The sequence below is a fragment of the Diabrotica undecimpunctata genome, chromosome 7, assembly GCF_040954645.1.
Source record: "Diabrotica undecimpunctata isolate CICGRU chromosome 7, icDiaUnde3, whole genome shotgun sequence".
NCBI lineage: Eukaryota > Metazoa > Arthropoda > Insecta > Coleoptera > Chrysomelidae > Diabrotica > Diabrotica undecimpunctata.
The window spans coordinates 130,356,257-130,377,313 of record NC_092809.1 but is presented as its reverse complement, the minus strand read 5'-3'; the positions used below and the strand labels follow the sequence as shown (position 1 = coordinate 130,377,313).

Here is a 21,057-nt window from a genome sequence, read left to right as displayed (position 1 = left end):
TTTTAAGGAACTGACTATCCATTTCTTTTTATCAGACTAGACCTTCAGCACTATGATTAAAATAAGCCGCCAAACAAGAACTATATTTTAATAATTTATGTTACGTTTACATTAATATTGATAGTTGACACAAAACATTTAATTGTAATTTAATTATAACATGAAAATTGTTCCTAATCAGGATAACAATCAATACATATAAGGTGTCTGTTTACTGCCTACCGTACATTCCTGCACTATTCACATATGTTAATATTTCCTCATTGCAAAATTATATGGTTGCAACGAAGGAGTGCCTTATTTACATTGTAAATTCATTTTCTGTTATTATTTAATAAAATCACGAGATCTTGAACACGCTTAATGTAAACAAAAAACTATTTCAATCTATTCGAAATATCTGTCAAATCACCACACGTAGGGCGCTGTGTATACTATCCGAAATTTAATATTTATAAATTTAATATGAATTATTTTAAATGAGACTTTTTCACTTTATTATATTCTATATTATATTCTAAGAAACCCATCTTTTACATTCTCATTTTTTGTGTGGAGTACTTAAAAACTAGTATGTCCATCCTACAAATTACTAATATTTCAATAATTGGTGATGATGAATCACACTTTTCGGTTCGTTTTCATCAGTATTGATAACAGCAACGAATCGGAAGTTTTATAGGCAGTGCTAGAAAAGATATTAGTCAGAAAAGAACCGCCTTTTTTACATTTCACTAATAATGAATACCTTAATAAAGTTTAATGGGTGGATCAATTAAATGTATTTATGGTACCGCCTAAATGATCGATTTATTTATCTGTTAATTTAACTCTCATTATCTGTTTTTGGCTATATTCCCATATGAAGTGGACTAGCAGGATGTCTAAAGAATACAATATAAGGAAACAAATAGAAAGAAAAACTAGAAGAAATAAATCAACAATAAGGCCAATAATGAAATAAATCAAAACACAAAGATTATTGGAGACAGCAGAAACGACAGTTCTACGAATAATTACAAACCAAATGCAAACAGTCAGCAAGAAGTGAAGAAATACAAGCGAGATGTAGGAAATAAACCTGTGGATAAAAATAATAAAAATAGAATGGAATCAACATACCTATACAAAGAATGACAGAAAGCAAAACAGTAAAAATAGAAAGAGACTGATCTTCAATCAAAAAAAGAGCAACAGGAGGCTGGAGGAAGAGATGGTCCGACACCATCATCATTATCATTCTGGCTTTACAACCCTACGTGGGACCTAGCCTCCTCAAGAATTTCTCTCTAGTCGTCACTATCTATCGCCTTTCTCCGCCAAGCACGTATTTCCATATTCCCCATGTCTTTATTGATGTTATCGAGGAACCTTGTTTTGGATCTTCCTCTATTTCTCTGACCATGCCAATGGCTCTACCAAGAAGCGTTTTTCTAGCTGGGTCATTTTATTACATCACCATTACATGCCGTATCCACCTCAGACGTCCTACCTTAATATGTTTTACGATATCTGGTTCCTGGTATATTCTATAAAGTTCAAAGGTGTATCGTCTTCTCCACACTTCATTGTCAGTTACTGCTCCATAGATTCGCCTTAATAATTTTCTTTAGAAACATCCAAACATGTTTTCATTACTTTTTGTTATAGTCCAAGTCTATGAACCATATATTAGGACTGGGCGTATTATTTTTTTGTAAAGATTTACTTTTATATTTCTCGATATAATTGAAGACTTAAAAAGAAGGTTGAGCCCAAAATAACATATATTGGCCATGAAAATTCTGCAATTTAGCTGTATGGTAGTATTATTTTTAATGTTAAGGAGCGCTCCCAGGTATACAAATTCGTTCACTGCTTCGATGTAACAAGTGTTTGCAGAATTTGAGAATAAAAACTGAAGTAGAGTATGCCTGTCATGCCATGTGTCAATTATTTTTATTTTTCGCAGCTGTCAATTCTTTCTCTTTTCTCCGACTGTCAATTCTTCTCCTCTTTCGTCACCGAGACAGAGCAACATGTCCAATAAGGAGACGGGCAGATGGGAAGCATGCCTAATGTAAAGGGGATTAATGCCTTGCCGAGGGGGTGGGGGAGTCTAACTGGTCAAATGGGTGGCGGCCAGGTGGAGCAGAGAGGAGTATAACATAGTCAGGTGAGAGGCGGGTAGTCCAACACGGCCCAATGGGAAGGCGGGCACTCTAACACAGCTCGATGGCAATTGTCAGATGTAAGTGTCAGCTGTCATGTCAACTGTCTTCTTTTAAGACTTAATCTTACTAAATGTCATTAATAATTTTTATGAGTTAATACCAACAAGATCACCCAAAGTGTAAGCTTGTAAAAAGTGCTTTCATTTATGCCAATAGTCCTAATACTAGTTTATCATTAATCTTCAGAAATACTACTTCGAAATTTTTAGCGTGATTACTATTAATAGATTTTTGTTCTCTACAGTGACTTAACTTATTAAAATATTTATTGTCTCTTAAAGAGAAGCTGCACTTAAAACTCTGAATCTTCATTATGTAAATCAAGCTTGAATCTGCAAATAATTCCTAAAGTAACTAGCTACGTGGAAAAAGGTAACTTTGTTATAAATACCAAAGCCCAAAGAAATTGCTGATAATGAGTTTGCTAAACTGCGATTATTGAACAAAAATCTTAAAAAGAAGTGTCGTAGAATATTTCCAAATGTGGGAAAAGGCACTTGGAGTGGCCCACTGGGAAAATATTGCTGGCCAAAGAAAACAAAATATTATTGAAGCGTTTTCACTGTGCAAAATACTCTTAGAGCTTTAAACAACCTAACTCAGAGTAATGAAAGGTATTCTCGCTGCACATTGCTCTCTCAGATACTACCCCATCAGATTTAATTTTCACAAAAGAAAAAAGTTTATAAAGCAATATGAAGATGCAGAAGATAATTTACTTTGGTTACATAGCTAGAAGAACGGGGACCATAGAACTATTGGTAGTAGAAAGAAAGGCAGAAAGCCAAAGACCTAGAGGAGGATCTCCAACACGATTGGTAGATTAAATGAAAACTCTGGTGGGAAATCCCTACATGAAACCGTCCATATGGCCCAGGATCGCAGCTAATGGAGGCAGCAAGCCAATAATATTTACAGTGTCACCACGCCCTGACAAGAGCTCAAGGAATAAGAAGAAAGAGGATTGTCTAAAACGGAATGGTCACTGTTTGTCAAATGTATTTTTATTTATTGTATTGTCTTATAATGTATTGTCTTAGTCTATAAATTTGTGTGAAAACTAAATACTTATAGGGTATACATGAAATATCTTTCTGGTCAAAGTGTAGAAATATCTGCGAAGGCAAATAATCCTTTTTAATCTATAATGGAACCATTATATTATTAACCCTTTACATATTTATATTATTTTGCGTTATTTATGTGATATATTTATTTTCAGGACTTTATATCAGCCGTAAGCTCCGGTAAAACAGACATCCGAAAGGTCCTCCGCACGCAGGAAGGAAACCACCAAGTGGTCTCCACGGGACCAAAACTAGTCCTCGACACTAAAAAGAGCAAAAAAACCACCGACACAGAAGATACTCGAGAATTAAGTGCTGTCCGTGAGGATGGTAAAATTGTGACAGAAACGCAGAGAACTACCGAACACGAAGAAGTTAAGGACGATGAGCTTCCAGATGATGAACCCGACCAGAATTTCCAAAAGGAGAGCTCTCAAAGGTAAGAACATTTCCAAAGGAATAATAATATGACAAGTGTCACTTTTAACTTAACAAAAATTTAATTAGCGATCTTTGCATTTCCCAGACTTCGCAACAGTTGATGTTTAAGTTACTTTACTTTTTTGTGTCTGGATCCGACTACAGTTTTTCTGCCCAATATGGGGCTACGTTTACACCCTTTGTATTTGCTTGAGTCATAAATCATCGAGGGTGCACTGTAATGGGCAAAGTCTGCATACTCTCAGGTGCTCCACGTTATGTATTTCCCCACATCACAAAGTGCGTCGCTGTCTGTCTTGATGCCCCATTTAATGAGGTTCTGTTTTACAGGGGCAACACCTGTGCGCATGCGGTTGAGTGTCCGCCAGGTTCTCCAGTGCAGGTTCATTCCATTAGGTCATTCTGGATGTAGGGGAAACAGTTCGGGTGGTTCGACGCTGACATTTCTCTTAAACCTTTTCCTTAATTTAAGTCGGCTGAAATTCCAGTTTGAAGATGTATTTTATTTACTATTATCATGGGCTTCCAGATTATAATGGTTGATTGCTGATTATATGTTTAACATTTAAAACAGTTCTTATGTTGTGTTCTTGTTTTATCTCTTTTTAACTCTACTTCGTTATCATAATATGATGGTATTGTGTGAGGGAATTAAAAGTATAATGCAAACATTTTGAATACAAGTTAATTGTTTAATAAGTCAAACTTCAGTTCTATAAATAGGTAATTACCTTTTAAAACAAATAAAATGTAGGGGAGAGTGGCACAAAATGATCTTTCCGGGCAAAACGATCCGTCACATTATTTTTATGACTGGTAATTGCCATTTGTATTTGTAGTGGCATACCCATCACCCAACGCACTTCTGTAATCTTATATAAGCTTAAATTTAACTTCAGTTGAATATAAACGTTGAAGTTGAAATACCAAACTTTGACTGCTGCGTAATAAACCTGGCTGCCAGAAAAGTGTGCTCGTTTGGGCAAAACGATCAACCATAGTTAAATAATCCCGGGATAATTTTGCCCTCTCTAGTAAAAAATTTATGATAAAAAATAAAGATTACATGAGATTTTTAGAACGATACTATTATTTAAAAATATAAACGGAAGACCGACTGGCAAAAATGGGACAAAGATAAAATGCGGCAAGCTATAGAAAGTGTGCATAATGACCTTGCATACAAAACAGCAGCAAGAAATTTTGAGGTGCCATTGATGAGTTTGAAGCGACGTTGTGAGGGGAAAACAAGCTAGCCACAGCCCATTTAAAGTGACTTGGAAGCAAAACTAGCATATGCACCGAGGGAAACGAACAACAGCTTGTAATATATATATATATATATATATATATATATATATATATATATATATATATATATATATAAAGTAAAAAGTAATGCCATGTCTCGCAAAACAGAAAACCAAAAATGGTATATCGATGGAAGGGAATGGCTGCAGTACGGTGCAGCCAAGTTAGAAAAGGAGCAAATTAACAAAACTGTTGTAACAAAATTTTTCACTTTGCTTAAGACGATGTTAGATAAAACGCCATTCCGCCACTCAGGATGTACAATGTAGATGAGACGTCTGTGAATATAGTACCAGGAAAAAACTGTCAAATTCTTGCCAAAAGAGGTCGGAAACAAGCTGGTAAAGTAGTCTCTGCTGAACGAGGTCTATCTACTACCGCAGTCATTTGTTTGCCTGCGTTAGGTTCATATGTTCCACCGATATTAGTTTATTCCCGAAAGAGAATAAAGAAGGAGGTAAACGATAGGGCACTACCAGGAGCAGCATTCAGATGCAATGATTCTGGGTGAATGAATCTTGATGTGATTGCACGTTTGATAATTTTATATCTTACATTAAACCATCAGTAGAAGACCCAGCGTTCCTGATTCTTGGCAGTCACCTTCCTCACACTAAGAACATAGATGTGATCGAAAAAGCCAGGAGTAATTTTGTTACTATGTTAGGCTTGTCTTCGCATACTAAACACAGGCTACAGCCATTACCCCAACTTTATGTATCCCCTTATGCTATTAGTGGTTTCAAGAAACCAGAATCGTTTCATACAATTCAGATGTTTTCTCATAAGTCGACTTTTTGAGGTGCTAAAGGTAAAGAGCAATTCGAACCGGAAAAATGCAAAAAACGGGAAATGTCATCAGAATAGCTACTTTAACTCCAGTTCAGCAAATTCCATGTAAGAAAAATTGTAGTCAGGGTTCCAGTTCAGATAACGATGACCTTGACGATGACACTTATTTTTCAGCATATTGACACTGGTTGTGCTTATGTAACTTCGACCTTTCTTACTGTTTTTTCGAAAGACATTTGCCCATTTCCAAGTCGTCACAACTACGACGCACTACTAAACAAAAATCTGTTAGTACTGTTCTTCTTATAAGCCCGCTTTACAAAGACCAGCTTAGGTGAGCGACAAAAAAGGAAGAATTGAATTAAAAAATAAAGCAGCAGTTAATGGAAACCAGAAAGGGAAAAACAAGAGACCACTTTCAATCAAAGTTATAAAAAACAACAAAAAGGACCTAGATGATGACGAGTGTGATGTTGAAGAAGATTTAGAATGCTTTATTTGTTCTGATACTTTTTAAGATCTTCCGCAGGACAGGGGCTGGGTGCAGTGTAGTATTTGCAAAACGTTGGGCTCATGATAAATGTGCTGGAATAGAGAAGAATAACTACACCTTTACACACGAAAAACATTTGAAATATTGTAAAATACGTTTATCATACATTTTTAAATATTAATTGCATATACCATACTGGGAGGGGAATAGTTGATTAGTCTAAAAATAATTTCCGAGTTTTTTGGCCTGTAATTATTCACTATTTAGATTTTTTTGTTTTACGGGAATCATTTTGGGCCACTCTCCCCTATATACCAACCTAAAACATATAGGCATTTGATTATTTAAGTAAACACCAAAGTCCGTTATTTAACAAGTAGAATAATTACAGTGTTTTTAAATATTTGCAAATGTAAGAATGCAAATCACAGTTAAATTAACAGACCAAGCAGCGTATTATCACTTCCATGTAACTGTTCTTGACCATATTTTAATGAAAGTAACACCAATATTGTTATGTTCTTTATCGGTGTCTAGTGTATTATGCATGCTACTGAAAATTAACGACAGTATTGTACACCTGAGAATGCGGTATAACCTAGAACTACTGTCAACTGGCTATTACAATTTAGTTCTAAAGTGACCTAGTAATTTAAATAGTATTTGAATGGGCAAATCGTATCTAAAAATCAATCACAGTAAAAAAATTGTTTTGGAGCAATATATACAGCAGTAGTGATGACTGAGGCTAAATTAATATTTGTTGCAGATATATAAGGTGTTTTAAAAGTTACAAAATTTTCCGAAATAAAAATATTAACAAAATATTACAAAAAACTCCCAAAAAAAATTAAAGCCAAAAACATTATGTATTGTTAGTATCAGATACAAAAGAAGGTATAAATCTCCACATACAAGAACTTAAATATTAATAAAAGTGTTAATAATAATTTTAAGCTCCTCAAAAAATAATACAAATTTTGATACCATCCAGTCGTCAGAAAGTTGACCCCTAAAAACATACGAACAAGCTGAATTTTAAGGAGAATATTAATCCCTAAAAAAGATGCAAAAAATGGCAAAAATCACTCCATGTTTATTTATTGACAACCCTTGAAATACCTTTATAAAATCTGAGTTTATTTGCGGCAAAATTCAAAAATCGTGTACGAAACATGAACTCCTTACTTTTAAAACGCATCTTGATTTTTGTCAATAGGTCACTTGAATCAAAAGATATCTAATTTTTACCGTCGAGCTGATACAAATTTTATTGAACATTGATTTCGCGCGCGTACCTGACATTCAAAATCGACGGTCGCTTCAAGCGATGTTTGTGAGAGAACGCTTAATTTTACACAAAAAGTGCTAATAAACATTTTTGTTAAAAATTTACTGAGCTACATTTTCTATTTAAGACATTTTTTCTACGGCCTATAGACTCTTGGTAAATCGATTTTTTTGCGTTTTTACTCCCCTACGAGGGGAGTTTTGAGGGGGAAGCCCGGGGGTGAAAGTGATAAACTATTTTGCATTTTTTTTTGGTGTTCCAAAATTAATATTCTCGACAAAATTCAGGTTTTTTGTATGATTTTTACATTTTCGTCTCTGACGATTGGAGTATACTGATACAGAGGGCGGAATAATATCAATAAGTGGACAAAAATTATTTAAATAAAATTTTAATTGCCTTTGCCTTTTAATAGGCCTTTGCGACACCCTAATTTTGTAACATTAATGTCCATGTCCAGTTTATGATATATTTGGTAATGGAGGACTTTTAGTAGTAATTTTAGCACATGATATCAAGCATGTGCTAATGTGATATCAAGCAAGATATCAAGCTAATGGTGTGGTAATCGTCACATTCTCGTGCGTTTTTGATTGCCTTTTTTTGCCTAGTAAATCATATTATTTTGTACGTTTCGACCCTCGGAATCACAAGAGCTATCGTTGCTACCTTTGACTAAAAAGAATGCAGCCTTATAGACGTTCAGGCATAATCCCATGTACAGTAACTTCACACCATTACCCGCTTGAGCTAGTCTTCTTCTTCTTCTCGTGCCACTCCTAGCGGAGATTGGAAATCATCATGGCCACTGCGACTTTGTTAGCAGCGCGCCTAAAAAGTTCAATCGAACTACACCCGAACCATTCACGTAGATTACGAAGCCACGATATTTTTCTTCTTCCCACACTTCTTTTGCCCTTAATTTTGCCCTGCATGATATTTCTTAAAAGTTCGTACTTTTCACCTCTCACAATGTGCCCCAAGTATTCATGCTAGAGCTAGTGCATTAACCAAATGTCCGACCCTGCGGTTCCTCTCGTGCTAACCAGAATTAATATTGCAACAACGAGTCATCTATATTGTAAAACTAACCTGTCTCACGACAGCCTAATTCCTAGTTTATGTTACCTGTCTATGAGTGAACAAGTTAATGGTTAGCAAATTCTGCTTCGCAATTACATTCCTTTCACATTTTCTCATTCGCCTAGGAATCCTTACATTGATCTTATGTTCTGTGTAGTGGATACTCGCCTTTTTATTCTAACTGTTTTCGTTTAATTACAAAATCATATTGTGCAGGTTGCCACTTAATTTAGCAATTATATTCACACAAAAGCCTGCGGCCTGCGTAGCGCAAGCGGTAGGATGCTTGCCTCGCAAGCCGGTGGTTCGGAGTTCGAATCCTACCGCCGGCAAGAACAACTAGACATTTTTAAAAATGTCTATAGGTCGACTCAGCCTGAATAAAAATGAGTACCTTGGGTAAAACCAGGGGTAATAATAGGCGGTTGAAGCGTAGCACTGGCCATGTTACCTTCCTTGTATACCGTAGGCCCTAGATATAGCAGACTACCCTGCTACACTCCCAAAGCCGCGAAGCGGTATAAAACGGGAGACTATTATTATTATTCACACAAAAACTTCTTCTTTTCCTTCTTCTTCTTTTTATATAGACATGACTGTCTGTTTTTCAATGTGCCTACAGTAAGTTGTCGTTCCATCATTTTCGTGGTCTTCCTACTGATCGTCTCCCTATTGGGGAACCGTCTCTTGCCGCTTTTCTAGTCTATTTGTTGTCATTCGGCTTATATGATCGCTCCATTTTACTCTTTTATTTCTTACCCAGTTCTTGATGTTCACCACCTTGCATCTACGTCTTATATCTGTACTTCTAGTTCTGTCCCATAGTGTCTTACCATCAATTTTTCTAAGTGTTTTCATATCTGCTGTTTCTAACATCCTTTTTGTCCTCTCTGTGTCAGGTCTTGTTTCTGCCGCGTATGTCATTATTGGTCTGATGACTGTTTTGTAAATTCTGCTTTTCGTTTCTTTCCGATATTTTTATTTTTATATATTGTTTCATTCAGGCAACCTGCGGCTCTGTTTACTTTATTTACTTGATCTTACACTTCGGTTTCGAGCTTTTCGTAGCTAGATAATGTGATGCCTAGATATTTAAACTCCATCAGTTGTTCTATTTTATCTGACCTTCCAGGTCCAATTTACATATGATGTCAATTTGCTGTTGTAACCATGCATTTTGTCTTTTTTGGGAAAATTAACATGTTAAATTTTTTGGCATTTATATTAAATTGGTGCAGCATACGTTGTAAATCATCTTCACTTTGAGAGAGTAGTATTGCGTCGTCTGCATAGCAGATCATTTTAAGTTGTTTTTTTCCCATTTGGTATCCTTTTGTAGTTCTTACTTTTTTTATTATTTTATTCATAATCAAGTTGAACAATAGAGGACTCGGGGAATCTCCCTGTCTTATCCCATTGCCAGCTTCAATAGGATCGGTTAGTTCTTATTTTAGCCGGCTAGATATGCCGGCTTGTTGTATTCTAATGATTTCTCTTGCACTTGCATCATTATAAATATAGCGTCGGTGCATGATCTTTCCGATCTAAAACCTTGATGTTTTTTTGCTAGTGTTATAATTTTATTCAGATAATTTGTTATCACTTTGGTTCTTAATTTAAGGGTTGTGTTTAATAAATTAATTCCTCTGTACTTTTCCGGGTCCGATTTGTCTTCCTTTTTGAAGAGAGGTATTAGGATGCTTGATCTCCCTTCTTGGGGAATTCTGTTTTGTTCTGTTATTTTTTGGATTAGTTTTAATAGTTGTTTGGTCAGATTACACAGATCACAAAAAAACTGTAAACATATTTGACTTTAAAAACTACTGCAAAATGACAAGCTGTAAATGATGTCTGCTGAATGGCGGAAAGACTATAAGTCTGTCTAACTCACTCAGTTTTTCCACTACTACGATTTCCGTTCACCCTTGTCGGCATGTGTCCAATATTTAACACTTACCTAAATTAAAATAAATATTTTATTTTTTAGATATGTAAAAACAAAAGAGCAGGAAGACGTTGATTACATAGCTGATGGTGTAAACATTGGACACGAAATGAGGTTCAAAACCGAAACGATGGAAGCTGATCGTCGGGGCGACGGGATTGACGAACCCGACTTGTTCGAGTCGCTTTCCGCGAGAGCAAGAAGAAGAGGAAATAATCGCCAACCATATAGGCCTCGAGGTAAATATTAAAATTTTTAAAGTAAAATGCTGTATTATAAAGTGTAACATGTAACACGTACCTTGTGTAAGGTAAATTATTAAACATAGAGGACCGGATAGCTCAAACAGAGATTTTTATCATCCAAATCGGTGTAATCCGCATAATATGAGTACGATAGATAAAAACAGAGGTAAAAACTAAAAAAGGCGACTAAAGCAACTGCACTGATAGCTTCAATGTACTCTTTTTTTATTTTGGCCTGGTTTAATTTAAACCTTCTGCATGGCGTCTGTATGGCAAAATATTGACATCTAGGTAATTGGAGTCTAGCAATGCTTTATCTTGGTTCTGAGTAATTTTTTCGTATAATATAAGGTCTTTTTGTTGCGTAAGTATTTGGTTTATTTTTTATTGACTTCTAGTTTTTGATCATCATAATCTCGAGTCACTATTACTTGATCGTCTGTGAAGTTAAGCGTATATATCATAATATTGGTGAGTGATATTCCCATGGTTCAACATTTTTTATCTTTTTAAAGAACTTTTGTGATATATTTTAAATAAAGTGGAAGACCGGTAACATCTTTGCTTCAATTCCTTTGATGTTACAAACCCTGTCGTTATTTGTGTCTCAGTTTTTATTTTTAGTATGCGTTAATTGTATAATACTTTGGCGACTTTTAATAATTCCATATTAATATTCGTATTTTCCATTAATTGCCACATATTACGAGAAAATGTGGTCAATAGTGGATCGACACGTACGAAGTTCTTCTTATTCTTCTGCTTTAGAATCTAAATATTCTTTCTAGAATCGATTCTTCAAGTCCTTTCCATATATTCTACTTATAGATCTGGTTACAGCTATTCCTTAGTAATTTTTACCACTGTCCTTTTTATGTATACAGTGTGTCCGTAAAGTATGGAATCAATTCGATATTTCCTAAATGAAAAGCCTTTTTAAAAAAATCTAAAACACGTCGATTTTTAAATTTAACGTTCTACATTTTACAATAAAATTTCATTATACAAGGTGACACACATTACAGTGATGACGTCATCGGCTCTTTTTTTAAATGTAACACCCTGTATTTTAGGACATTTTTAGATCGATCAAAATGAGTTGATTTTAAAAAAGTATAATACTAGGGTCTAATGAATATAATTTGAAAGGTTTACGCTTAGAAAATAAATTATTTATTATCAATTGCACAAAAGTAGCCTACTTCTAGTTATTGGTAAACTGTAATTATTTTAGTAACGTTCAATAACAATTAAGTAATACAATAATTGTATTAATTCGTGAATGTTCTATATTATTGCTTAGAATTAATTTTCAGTAGAAATGAATTTGAGTGTAAAGCAAAGAATTGAAATACTCATGATGATTGGGTAATGGAGACAAATCTCGAACTCAGATGGAAGTGTATAATTTATTTAATGATAAATATCCAGAAATGCCCATCACGCAGTCAACAGTGAGTAAGATTGAAAAGAAATTTTGAGAAACTGGTACGGTTGAAAATGCACGCAAATCAGGTCGTCCCTTTGTAAATTATGTTACAACAAGAGATGTTCTACTTCTTTTGAAGAAGATGCGCACACTTCTGTTCGTAAGGTTAGTAGTGATCTCGGTGTTTGCAAAACAACGGTACACAAAGTACGTAAAAGTAAGTAAAGTAAGTAAAATGCACAGTTGTATAGGAATTAAACGAGGATGATCCAGAAAACGCACAGTTGTACAAGAATTAAACGAGGATGATCCAGATAAAAGAATACAATTTTGCGAAATAACGATGGATAACAGCCACCGAAACCCTCTCTTGGTTCAAAATATTTTTTTTCTGATTAGGCTACATTCAAATTAAATGGCGAGGTCAACAGTCAGAATTGTAGATACTGGGCAAAAGAAAACTCCAACGGGATGCGGGAACATCATACACAATACCCGCAAAAGATATGGGCTAGCATTGTAAGAAATAAAATCATTGGACCCTACTATTTTGAAGGTAATTTAAATGGGCCAGCATACCTTCAGTTTTTAAGTGGGTATCTCGTACCTACTTTAGTTAATTTATTCCCCTGTACAACTATTCTTAGAGGTTTTGATAAAAGTTTATGGTTTCAACAGGATTGTGCGCCTCCGCATTATGCTTTAGATATTCTAAGGTACCTAAATGAAATTTTTCCGAACAGGTGGATTGGAAGACGTGAACATACTGAATGGCCAGCGAGGTCGCCAGACCTCAATCCTTTGGACTATTTTATGTGGGGTCATTTAAAGAATGTTGTTTATAAAACGAAACCTGCAAATATTGGAGACTTAAAAACAAGAATTCGTAAATAAATAAACAATATTTCTCAAGAAAGCATAAACAAGGTTCTACAAGAATTTGTACAACGTTTGGGTTACTGTCAAATACAACAAGGGCTACAATTCGGACATTTAAGATTAAGTTATGTATTAATTACTGGATTACTTTCAAGTTATTTATTATAATTTATTTATAATTTATTAATATTATAAATCAATAAAAATTAATTTTCTAAGCGCATATCTTTCAAATTATATCCGTTAGACCCCCAGTATTATACTTTTTTAGAATCAGCTCATGTTTATCGATCTAAAAATGTCCTAAAATACAGGGCGTTACATTTAAAAAAAGAGCCTCATCACTGTAATGTGTATCACCTTGTATAATGAAATTTTATTGTAAAATGTAGAACATTAAATTTAAAAATAGATGTGTTTTAGATTTTTTTAAAAAGGCTTTTTATTTAGGAAATATCGAATTTATTCCATACTTTACGGACACACTGTAGTACTGAGATACGAGGTTTTGCATTCTTTAGCGATTTTGCTTGTGTTTATGCATTCTTGATATAGTTGCCGAAAATGATAGTATAATTTTTTCGTTCCATACTTAAACAATTCTCCGGGTATATACCCTGGTTGGGTGCTCGTTTCCCCTTTAGATATTTACACACATTTTTAATTTGGTCTATTTTTAATCTTATTGGCGAACCTACTATTGTAATTCTATCATTGTTTTGGTTTCCTTCTTCGCAATGGATTGTATAATAATTTTAAGTATAAAACATCTGCACAACCCACTTTTTATTCATTCATACATAAATTGTATTATTGTCACATAATTGTAGTTGGGAATTCTGTGTAAACATATTATTTAACACTTTTAACAACATTTATGTTTTTCCTACACTTTCATGTTAACTAACCACTAATTTTACTAATCTCCCCGTTTTAGGCTTAGACGAAGTAGCGTCGCCCTTAGACAGAAAAGACGCTCTTACTCGAAAGCCGCTAGACTTCGATCAGGAAGAAGAAACCCGTAAAGTTGAAACGTCCAAATGGTTAGAACATCATTTTGGAAGCGACTCGCGGTCTTCTAATAACTCTACTGTGGAAGATGAAGAACATCCCCCAAAAACAAGCTTTTTTAACGTTACTATTAAGTCGCAACCCACACGAGCCGAACCTGTTCCTAGAAACGCTTTAGTTTCTACTGTTAAAGAGTCTTCAAGGGTGTACAGCCCTGTAGAACCGGAAAGAGATAGAAACAACGGTAGTAGCTATTATAAAGGTAAGTTAGTAGCGTGTTCCAAATAAAATCAATTTTTTATATCTTTATGAACATAAACATTAACTTTACACATAATTGTTAGCACAAATGTAACTAATATTGTTGATTTTAACCTTATACTAATCTACATCAATAAAACCAGAAGATTTTTCTAAATTGTTGTAATAGAGGAAGGTCATCTAAAACATTATTGGCCTGGTAGCAAAAATTATAATTTATGCTTTAAAACAAATTTTATATTTCTAACATAATCTACTCTATTATTAAAACGTTTCATTCTGCGTTATCGCTATTGCCTTTATCTCTCGACTGTAGTGTTCCTCTGGAAGTTCTGTATGGTACTCATCTACAACGGCATCAAAACAAAAATGTGCCATAGCTTTCTTCTTTCTGGGCGAGTTTTTTTAAAATACGTATCGAAAATACGTACCGCTTTCAATTTAGCGAATGGTTGAGAGAATGTTTTCACAGGAAGTTATAAAGTCATTCGGAATGTATAGACTAAAATGTATATAAATTTTGTCATATTTTTTCGAAAGCGGAACATTAGAAAGATATCTCTTCAAACGTACACGCAAAGGGAAAATAATTATGATAATGATACGTTTGTTTTTCTTGTAATAACATTTATAGGCGATTGATTATATTCATGAGATAATACATCCAAACAGTGCTCCAACAGGAGATGGAAAGAGCGCTTTTATTAGATCTAAACTAATAGGAGGCGGACTTCGCTCGTCATCGTATAACTTGTTGCCCCTGAATAGCTGTATGGTTACGGCAGCTTATCAACTCTCGATGGCAGGTTCTACCTCTAACATGGCTGTAACAGGTAATGCGGAATCAGGATTCGATTCTGGAGAGCCTGAGAAATGGCTGCCATATCAAGGAAAGTGGTAGACATGTAAATTACCCACTCCCGGCACGGGAAAGTAGTGACAAAAAAAAAAACGATACGGGACTCATTCGAAGCCACTTGATCAAAATAAATACACTCTTAACCGTAAGTATCAACTTAAGGGTAAGTCTGATGCCAAATTCCAGCTCCAATAGAGTATATATTAAAGTTGTTGCGGTTAAAAAATTAATAGTAGAATCTACGAGTATGATCCCATACCTCGGATTTATCGTACGAGGACTTAGATCGCAAGGCCCACTTAACTCAATCCCGCCACTGGGTCGATGCTTTTACTCTAAACAAATTAGATTGCTTAAAGCAAGTCAAAACTTCGTTTGAATACTATATGAATAGAATAATGAAATAAGAATTCAATTCTGTTTGGTTCGCTTTCAGAATCCCATGGTAATGGTTAATAAGAACAGATGAGAGCATTTGTATTCCGACGTCAGGGGTAAAAGTTTGGATCGTGACAAGACGGACAGAGAAAAGTTAGAACAAAAGTTAGAGCATAGAATATAGAACATAAACGATGTTAGAGATCCGTGTACGTTTCTTCCGATAATTCAATGTACCACTTTAAGGAAACTATATCTTTTATGTTCAGAGGAAAGTATGGTTGCAAAGCTAACGAAAGAGCACCAAGAGGAATCAGTGGCGAATCTAGAGAGTTGCCTTGGAAGGGAAACTTTCAACCAAAAGACATAAAAAAGATAAACCTAATCTATACAAAAAAAATAAATAATAGGTTTTCTTTAATTTTGGACCTTTTGGAGGTTGGGGGGAGAATTTCTCTATTTTCACCCCCCATGTATCCACCCTCATCAGGTTTGGTCATCGAAATAATTATATTAGAGATTGGTAACTTTCCCTTGATTCAGTTGGTGGTGATACATGTCCGTTCTTAGTTGGTAGAGCGATAGAGCTGCATTAGATTTTCAACAAACTTGCAGATAGGTCAGGCATGGATGTCTACTATCACCACAATTATTTAATGTATACTCGCATAATATTTCAAAAAGCAATATGCTGAGGGAATGAACTGAAGGTGTTCTATAAGTCCTTTCAGAAATACAAGCAAGAACTATATTGTAAATGAAACCAATTCAAAAACTTTGTTTTTATGATAATGCATCGTATAATCGAAGCAGATCAAATAAACATGGAACTTTTAAGATTTGGAGGTACTTTGCTACACCTAAACATGCTACTTCTTACAAATCAACGTTGGTTGGACTCTAAAATACCTTAAATTGTATATCACTTTTTAAAAAAGGAGACCTTAACAATTTCGAAAATAATCGAGGAATTAAACTAAAATAATCTATGAAATAATTTTCAGTATTTCTTATATTAATATGTACTTTAAAAGCTAAAGATCTTAGAAACTTCCTCTGAACGCTCTAAAATATATCAATGTAGACTTAATAAAATGGGTACCAAACAACAGAGCAGTATTCAAGACCTGAGCGTACCAGAGAGCAATACAATAATTTGAATACAATAGGTGAGAGATCATGACTGTTACGATAAATAAAACCAAGATTACGAAATCCTTAATTTTAAGAAAATGGCTTCTAAATGTCAATGCACAATCCAATAATACACCCAAATCTCTAATCTCAGTAACTGAATCCAAGAGTACCATAAATATATAATATTTACATCATCTTGCAAGATATCTCTATCCGATTAATCATGTATACAACAAAATAACTTAAGATCATCAGCCAATAGCAGGAAGTGTGAGTTTTTGATAGCCTTACCAATATCGTTAATTAACAAGTTAAAAAACAAGTAGATTGTAATTATTCATTAAAGTGATGATAGTATACATCCCAGCCTGGCCTCTCTTTTATTTCTATCTATTTTGTTTCTCTTTTACCCTTATTGCCTCTATTTGATTGTAGCATAGATTATTATATTAGAAAATATCCTTGGGATCTAGGTTTACGATTTTTTCAAATGATTTTTTCTCCTTCTTCCCTTGTCAAGCTCCTCCTCGAGAAGTACAGAGTCAAAATTGAGTAGGAGAGCCTATGTGACCACATAATATATTGCACTGTACTACCCCTTATGTATCTACAAATCTGCCTAATAATTAATTGTTCATAAATTTGCTCTTATAAAGACCAAATATTTACTTACGGAGTTTTCTGGAATTACTTTAGTTCGCAATATTGCTTTGCAGTTTGTAATATTGCCATTTTACAGAATTATAATTATAATTAATTATCTCCCACCATTTTTCAAGGCATTAGGTTTTTTAAGATATTCAGCACGAGATTATATCAGAACAGTTCTTATAGTTTTGGATCGGCTCTTGATAATTAAAATCAAGATTCCATTAGTCTCTACATTTGTATCGTTAGTCTTGTTGGTATACCTTTACAAATAAATAAATTCTTCGTGGTGAAAATAAAAGAATAAATTGGTCACTTTATTTTTATAAATAAAGGACAATTTTTTTAAACCAAAAAATATACTTGTTAGAAAATCAAAAATTATTTTTAATGCAACTATTAGATTTAATATGTCGATTATCAATAAAAATAATTACATATTTTTTAGGCGTCAGAGAATGGTCGGATCACCGTCAGCACCACTTCACCGAACAACGCCACTCACCGCCTTACCAATCCCCATCGCCATATTCAGGTGAACGTACTACACGCCGGTCACCTAGTCCCGACTACCGTCCTTCCCATTCGCCTGTACCAGATTACAGAAAGCAACATTCCCCCCATTCCCCAACTCCAGATTACATACGAAATCAACATTCGCCTGTTCCAGACTATTCTCGAAATGCACGAATGTCACCCAAAAGAGAAGTCGTCACCATAACTCCTACCCCACCTAGGAGAACGAAGAATGAGAGACAGCGTCAACGAGTGGTTGATGATCGGAGCAGGTGTGTATTCATTTGAAAAACTTTTTAAACTAAAGAAATACCCACTTTACAGAATGTACACGTACCATAAAAAAATATGCACGTATTTTGTTAGCTAAATTTAAATATGTTTTTTATAACATAACAAAAACTTATTTCTTATAAATATAAAAACGAAATAAATGGATATAAAATATAAAACCATTTATGTTTGAGGTCATTTAGATTGTTCTGCATTTTCAATTTTCTGCCTATTATCAAGAAGGTATCTAATGTCATTTGCGTTTTTCTTTTAGACTCTGCAAGATATTGTCGATAAGTGGTCAACGTATATTTGACATATCTTTGTCATGCTCAGAATTATAGTTATAGTGACCAAACTTTTGGAAATGCCGTTGAAATTCTGTTTGCTCGTCTTCAGAATCGCTACTTTCATTATTTTTGAGTTATTTTTGGTGCCATAACTCCTTGACCTCGTCAGTATTTTTAAATATTTCTTTGTAATATGGCACGTCTATTTTATCTAAACTTGTATGTTTAGCTAATTTTACTATTTCACTCTTTCGTTCATATCAATAACAGACACTATAGTATCTTGCTTACTTTACTTTTTCGTGTCCGATCCAAAAGTTTCTCCACTCAGTAACCAGCGTCAATAGCAATTTTGCTGGTATGCAACAATTCTAAGAAGATGAATGTACAAGGACATAGTCTGCATTTCAGTAGGTGTTCCATGGTCTGAACTTCAGCGCGTTTGTATAGTGATGTCACCAGGGCTATCTTGGCATAACGGATGGCCGTCAGATGACTCTAGTGGGATTGTCTATGGGAAGCTTTTTCTTGATCTAAGTCCAGACTGTTCGTGTAGTAATGTTCCATATAGTGGGTGTCTGTCGTCGAACTCTTGTAAATCTTTAGATATGTTCTGTGTCCTTTTGTCGTGTTAGTGGCGGAGCGAAGGCCACGGCTCTATAGAGGCACGGAAAAGGTATAGGTTTCATGCATTTGATAACTATCTGGCATGTTTCGTTTAAGATTACATCTACCTGCCTTGCATGTACAGATCAGGTCTACACCGGGCATGCATAATCTCCTACCGAGTATCACAGGGCCTTGTGCTGTTGTTTTGAGAACGGTAAGGTTTGTGCCCCATCGACTTCCTGCCAGTCTTCTAAGGACGTAGTTTCTGAACTCTACATTTTGCAATGTTGTTTATTTGTATTTTGGTGGACAGCGCTTCTTTAAGCTTAGCCTATACTCCAGAGAAGGTATTTTCTTAAATAGCCTGGTCAACTGCATAAAGGAAGTGTTTTGAGTATGCAAGGATAGGCTGTATAAATATTCTCCCTATATAAATATATAAGTATTCTCCCTTGGGGCAAACCGTTTTTTTGTTTCTCCACCTACTCTTATTGTCATTTAAAGTGACAAAGAACCGCATGTTATGCAGTACAGATATGATTAGCTTTGTTATATTTATGTCTCTAGCGTGTTTGAAAATCTTTGATAAGAACACCTTGTGATTTATATTGTCGTAAGCCTTCGACAAATCAACCAATGCCATTTCTGCTTATAGCCATTTCCTATGTGGGTACATAGTGAGTTCAAAAGTGACTGTACAGTGCATGATTTTCCGGGTCAAAATCTGGTTTAAATCTGCTGCGGGCTTATATTCTGTTCGATAGTCTTTTCGACGCGTTTTATCCGCATAGTAGTGATATCGGTCTGTAACTGCTTGGTTCTGCTGGATCTTCCCCAGGTTTCAATAAGGCGATTTCTTGAAATTTCCGCCAGGATTTTGGTATCTTTTTGATTCTCATACAAGTGTTGAATAGCTGGTGTATCCATAATATAGTACGGTGTCTGAAGTGTCTGATATGTTGGGTGCACCAGCAGTCTTTTTATTTTGATGATGTTTAGTTTGTTTTGGATAAACGGTGTATTGAGGTAGTTGGTTCAGTTTCCAGGGTCAACCATCGGCTAGGTTGGATCTTTACGTTCTTCTCAGTTTTTTAAGTTTCTTAATAATTGGTGTGCTATTTGATTGAGGCTTACGTTTGGGATGCAATTGTATCTTGCTTAGATCGTGTCAAATGTTCTACCACTCCCTTTTTGAACAATTCCAAGAAAGACTAAGGTTTTCTAAAGAATTCAGAATATTGTATTCTGAATTATTGATAAAATATTGAAAATCTGGTTGAATGAAATCGTAGGCTTCCACGGCCAGAGTCAGAATTATAGTTTATTCGTCTTCCGGGTTTGGACCGTGTCATTTGTGAGTGACCCAAAAGTGGGTTCATCTCGACGTTTCGCTACAATTGTATGTAGCTTCTTCAGGAGAACAAAAAAAGAAAAAGAAAACAAAAGACAGGAAGATGGGTAGTTAGCAACGGTAACTCAGTTACTCAACGCAACCAGAGGCGAATACTAACTACCAAGATGGGCATTTGGTCACAGTAACTCAGATGGCCAAGTTCTTCTCTAAGGTTGTCAGGTTCAGAAATCGAAATGGCCCGATGGATGAGAGAGTTGATCACAGAATTCTTTTGGGCAGGATGGTGGTGTGATGAAGCATGTAGGTAACGATTCGTGTGAGTCTTTTTTCTATAAACAGAGTGACCCAATCGGCCATTGGGCTTGGAGGTGACTAACACATCGAGAAAGGGAAGGGACCGATTATTTTCTACTTCCATTGTGAATTTTATATTTAATTTAATTCTGCAAAAAACCCTTGTCGCCAACGGTTACTCCAAGTCCACAATTCAAAATATTACACACCGACATCTACATCCCCCTTTACACCCTAG

At 35.0% G+C, this 21,057-nt stretch overlaps 1 protein-coding gene across 6 annotated transcripts in view; it reads left to right on the top strand.

Moving 5' to 3' along the window:
- chas (chascon) overlaps positions 1-21,057 on the top strand; it is a 380,862-nt gene that overhangs the window by 304,532 nt on the left and 55,273 nt on the right. For 5 of the 6 annotated variants that reach the window (XM_072538203.1, XM_072538198.1, XM_072538199.1 and 2 more), the window contains 4 exons: positions 3,436-3,719; positions 10,679-10,875; positions 14,127-14,462; positions 17,932-18,271. In XM_072538203.1, the coding sequence (XP_072394304.1) occupies positions 3,436-3,719; positions 10,679-10,875; positions 14,127-14,462; positions 17,932-18,271 (1,157 nt within the window). The remainder of the gene's footprint in view (positions 1-3,435; positions 3,720-10,678; positions 10,876-14,126; positions 14,463-17,931; positions 18,272-21,057) is intronic. The other variant, XM_072538204.1, reaches the window with a different exon arrangement.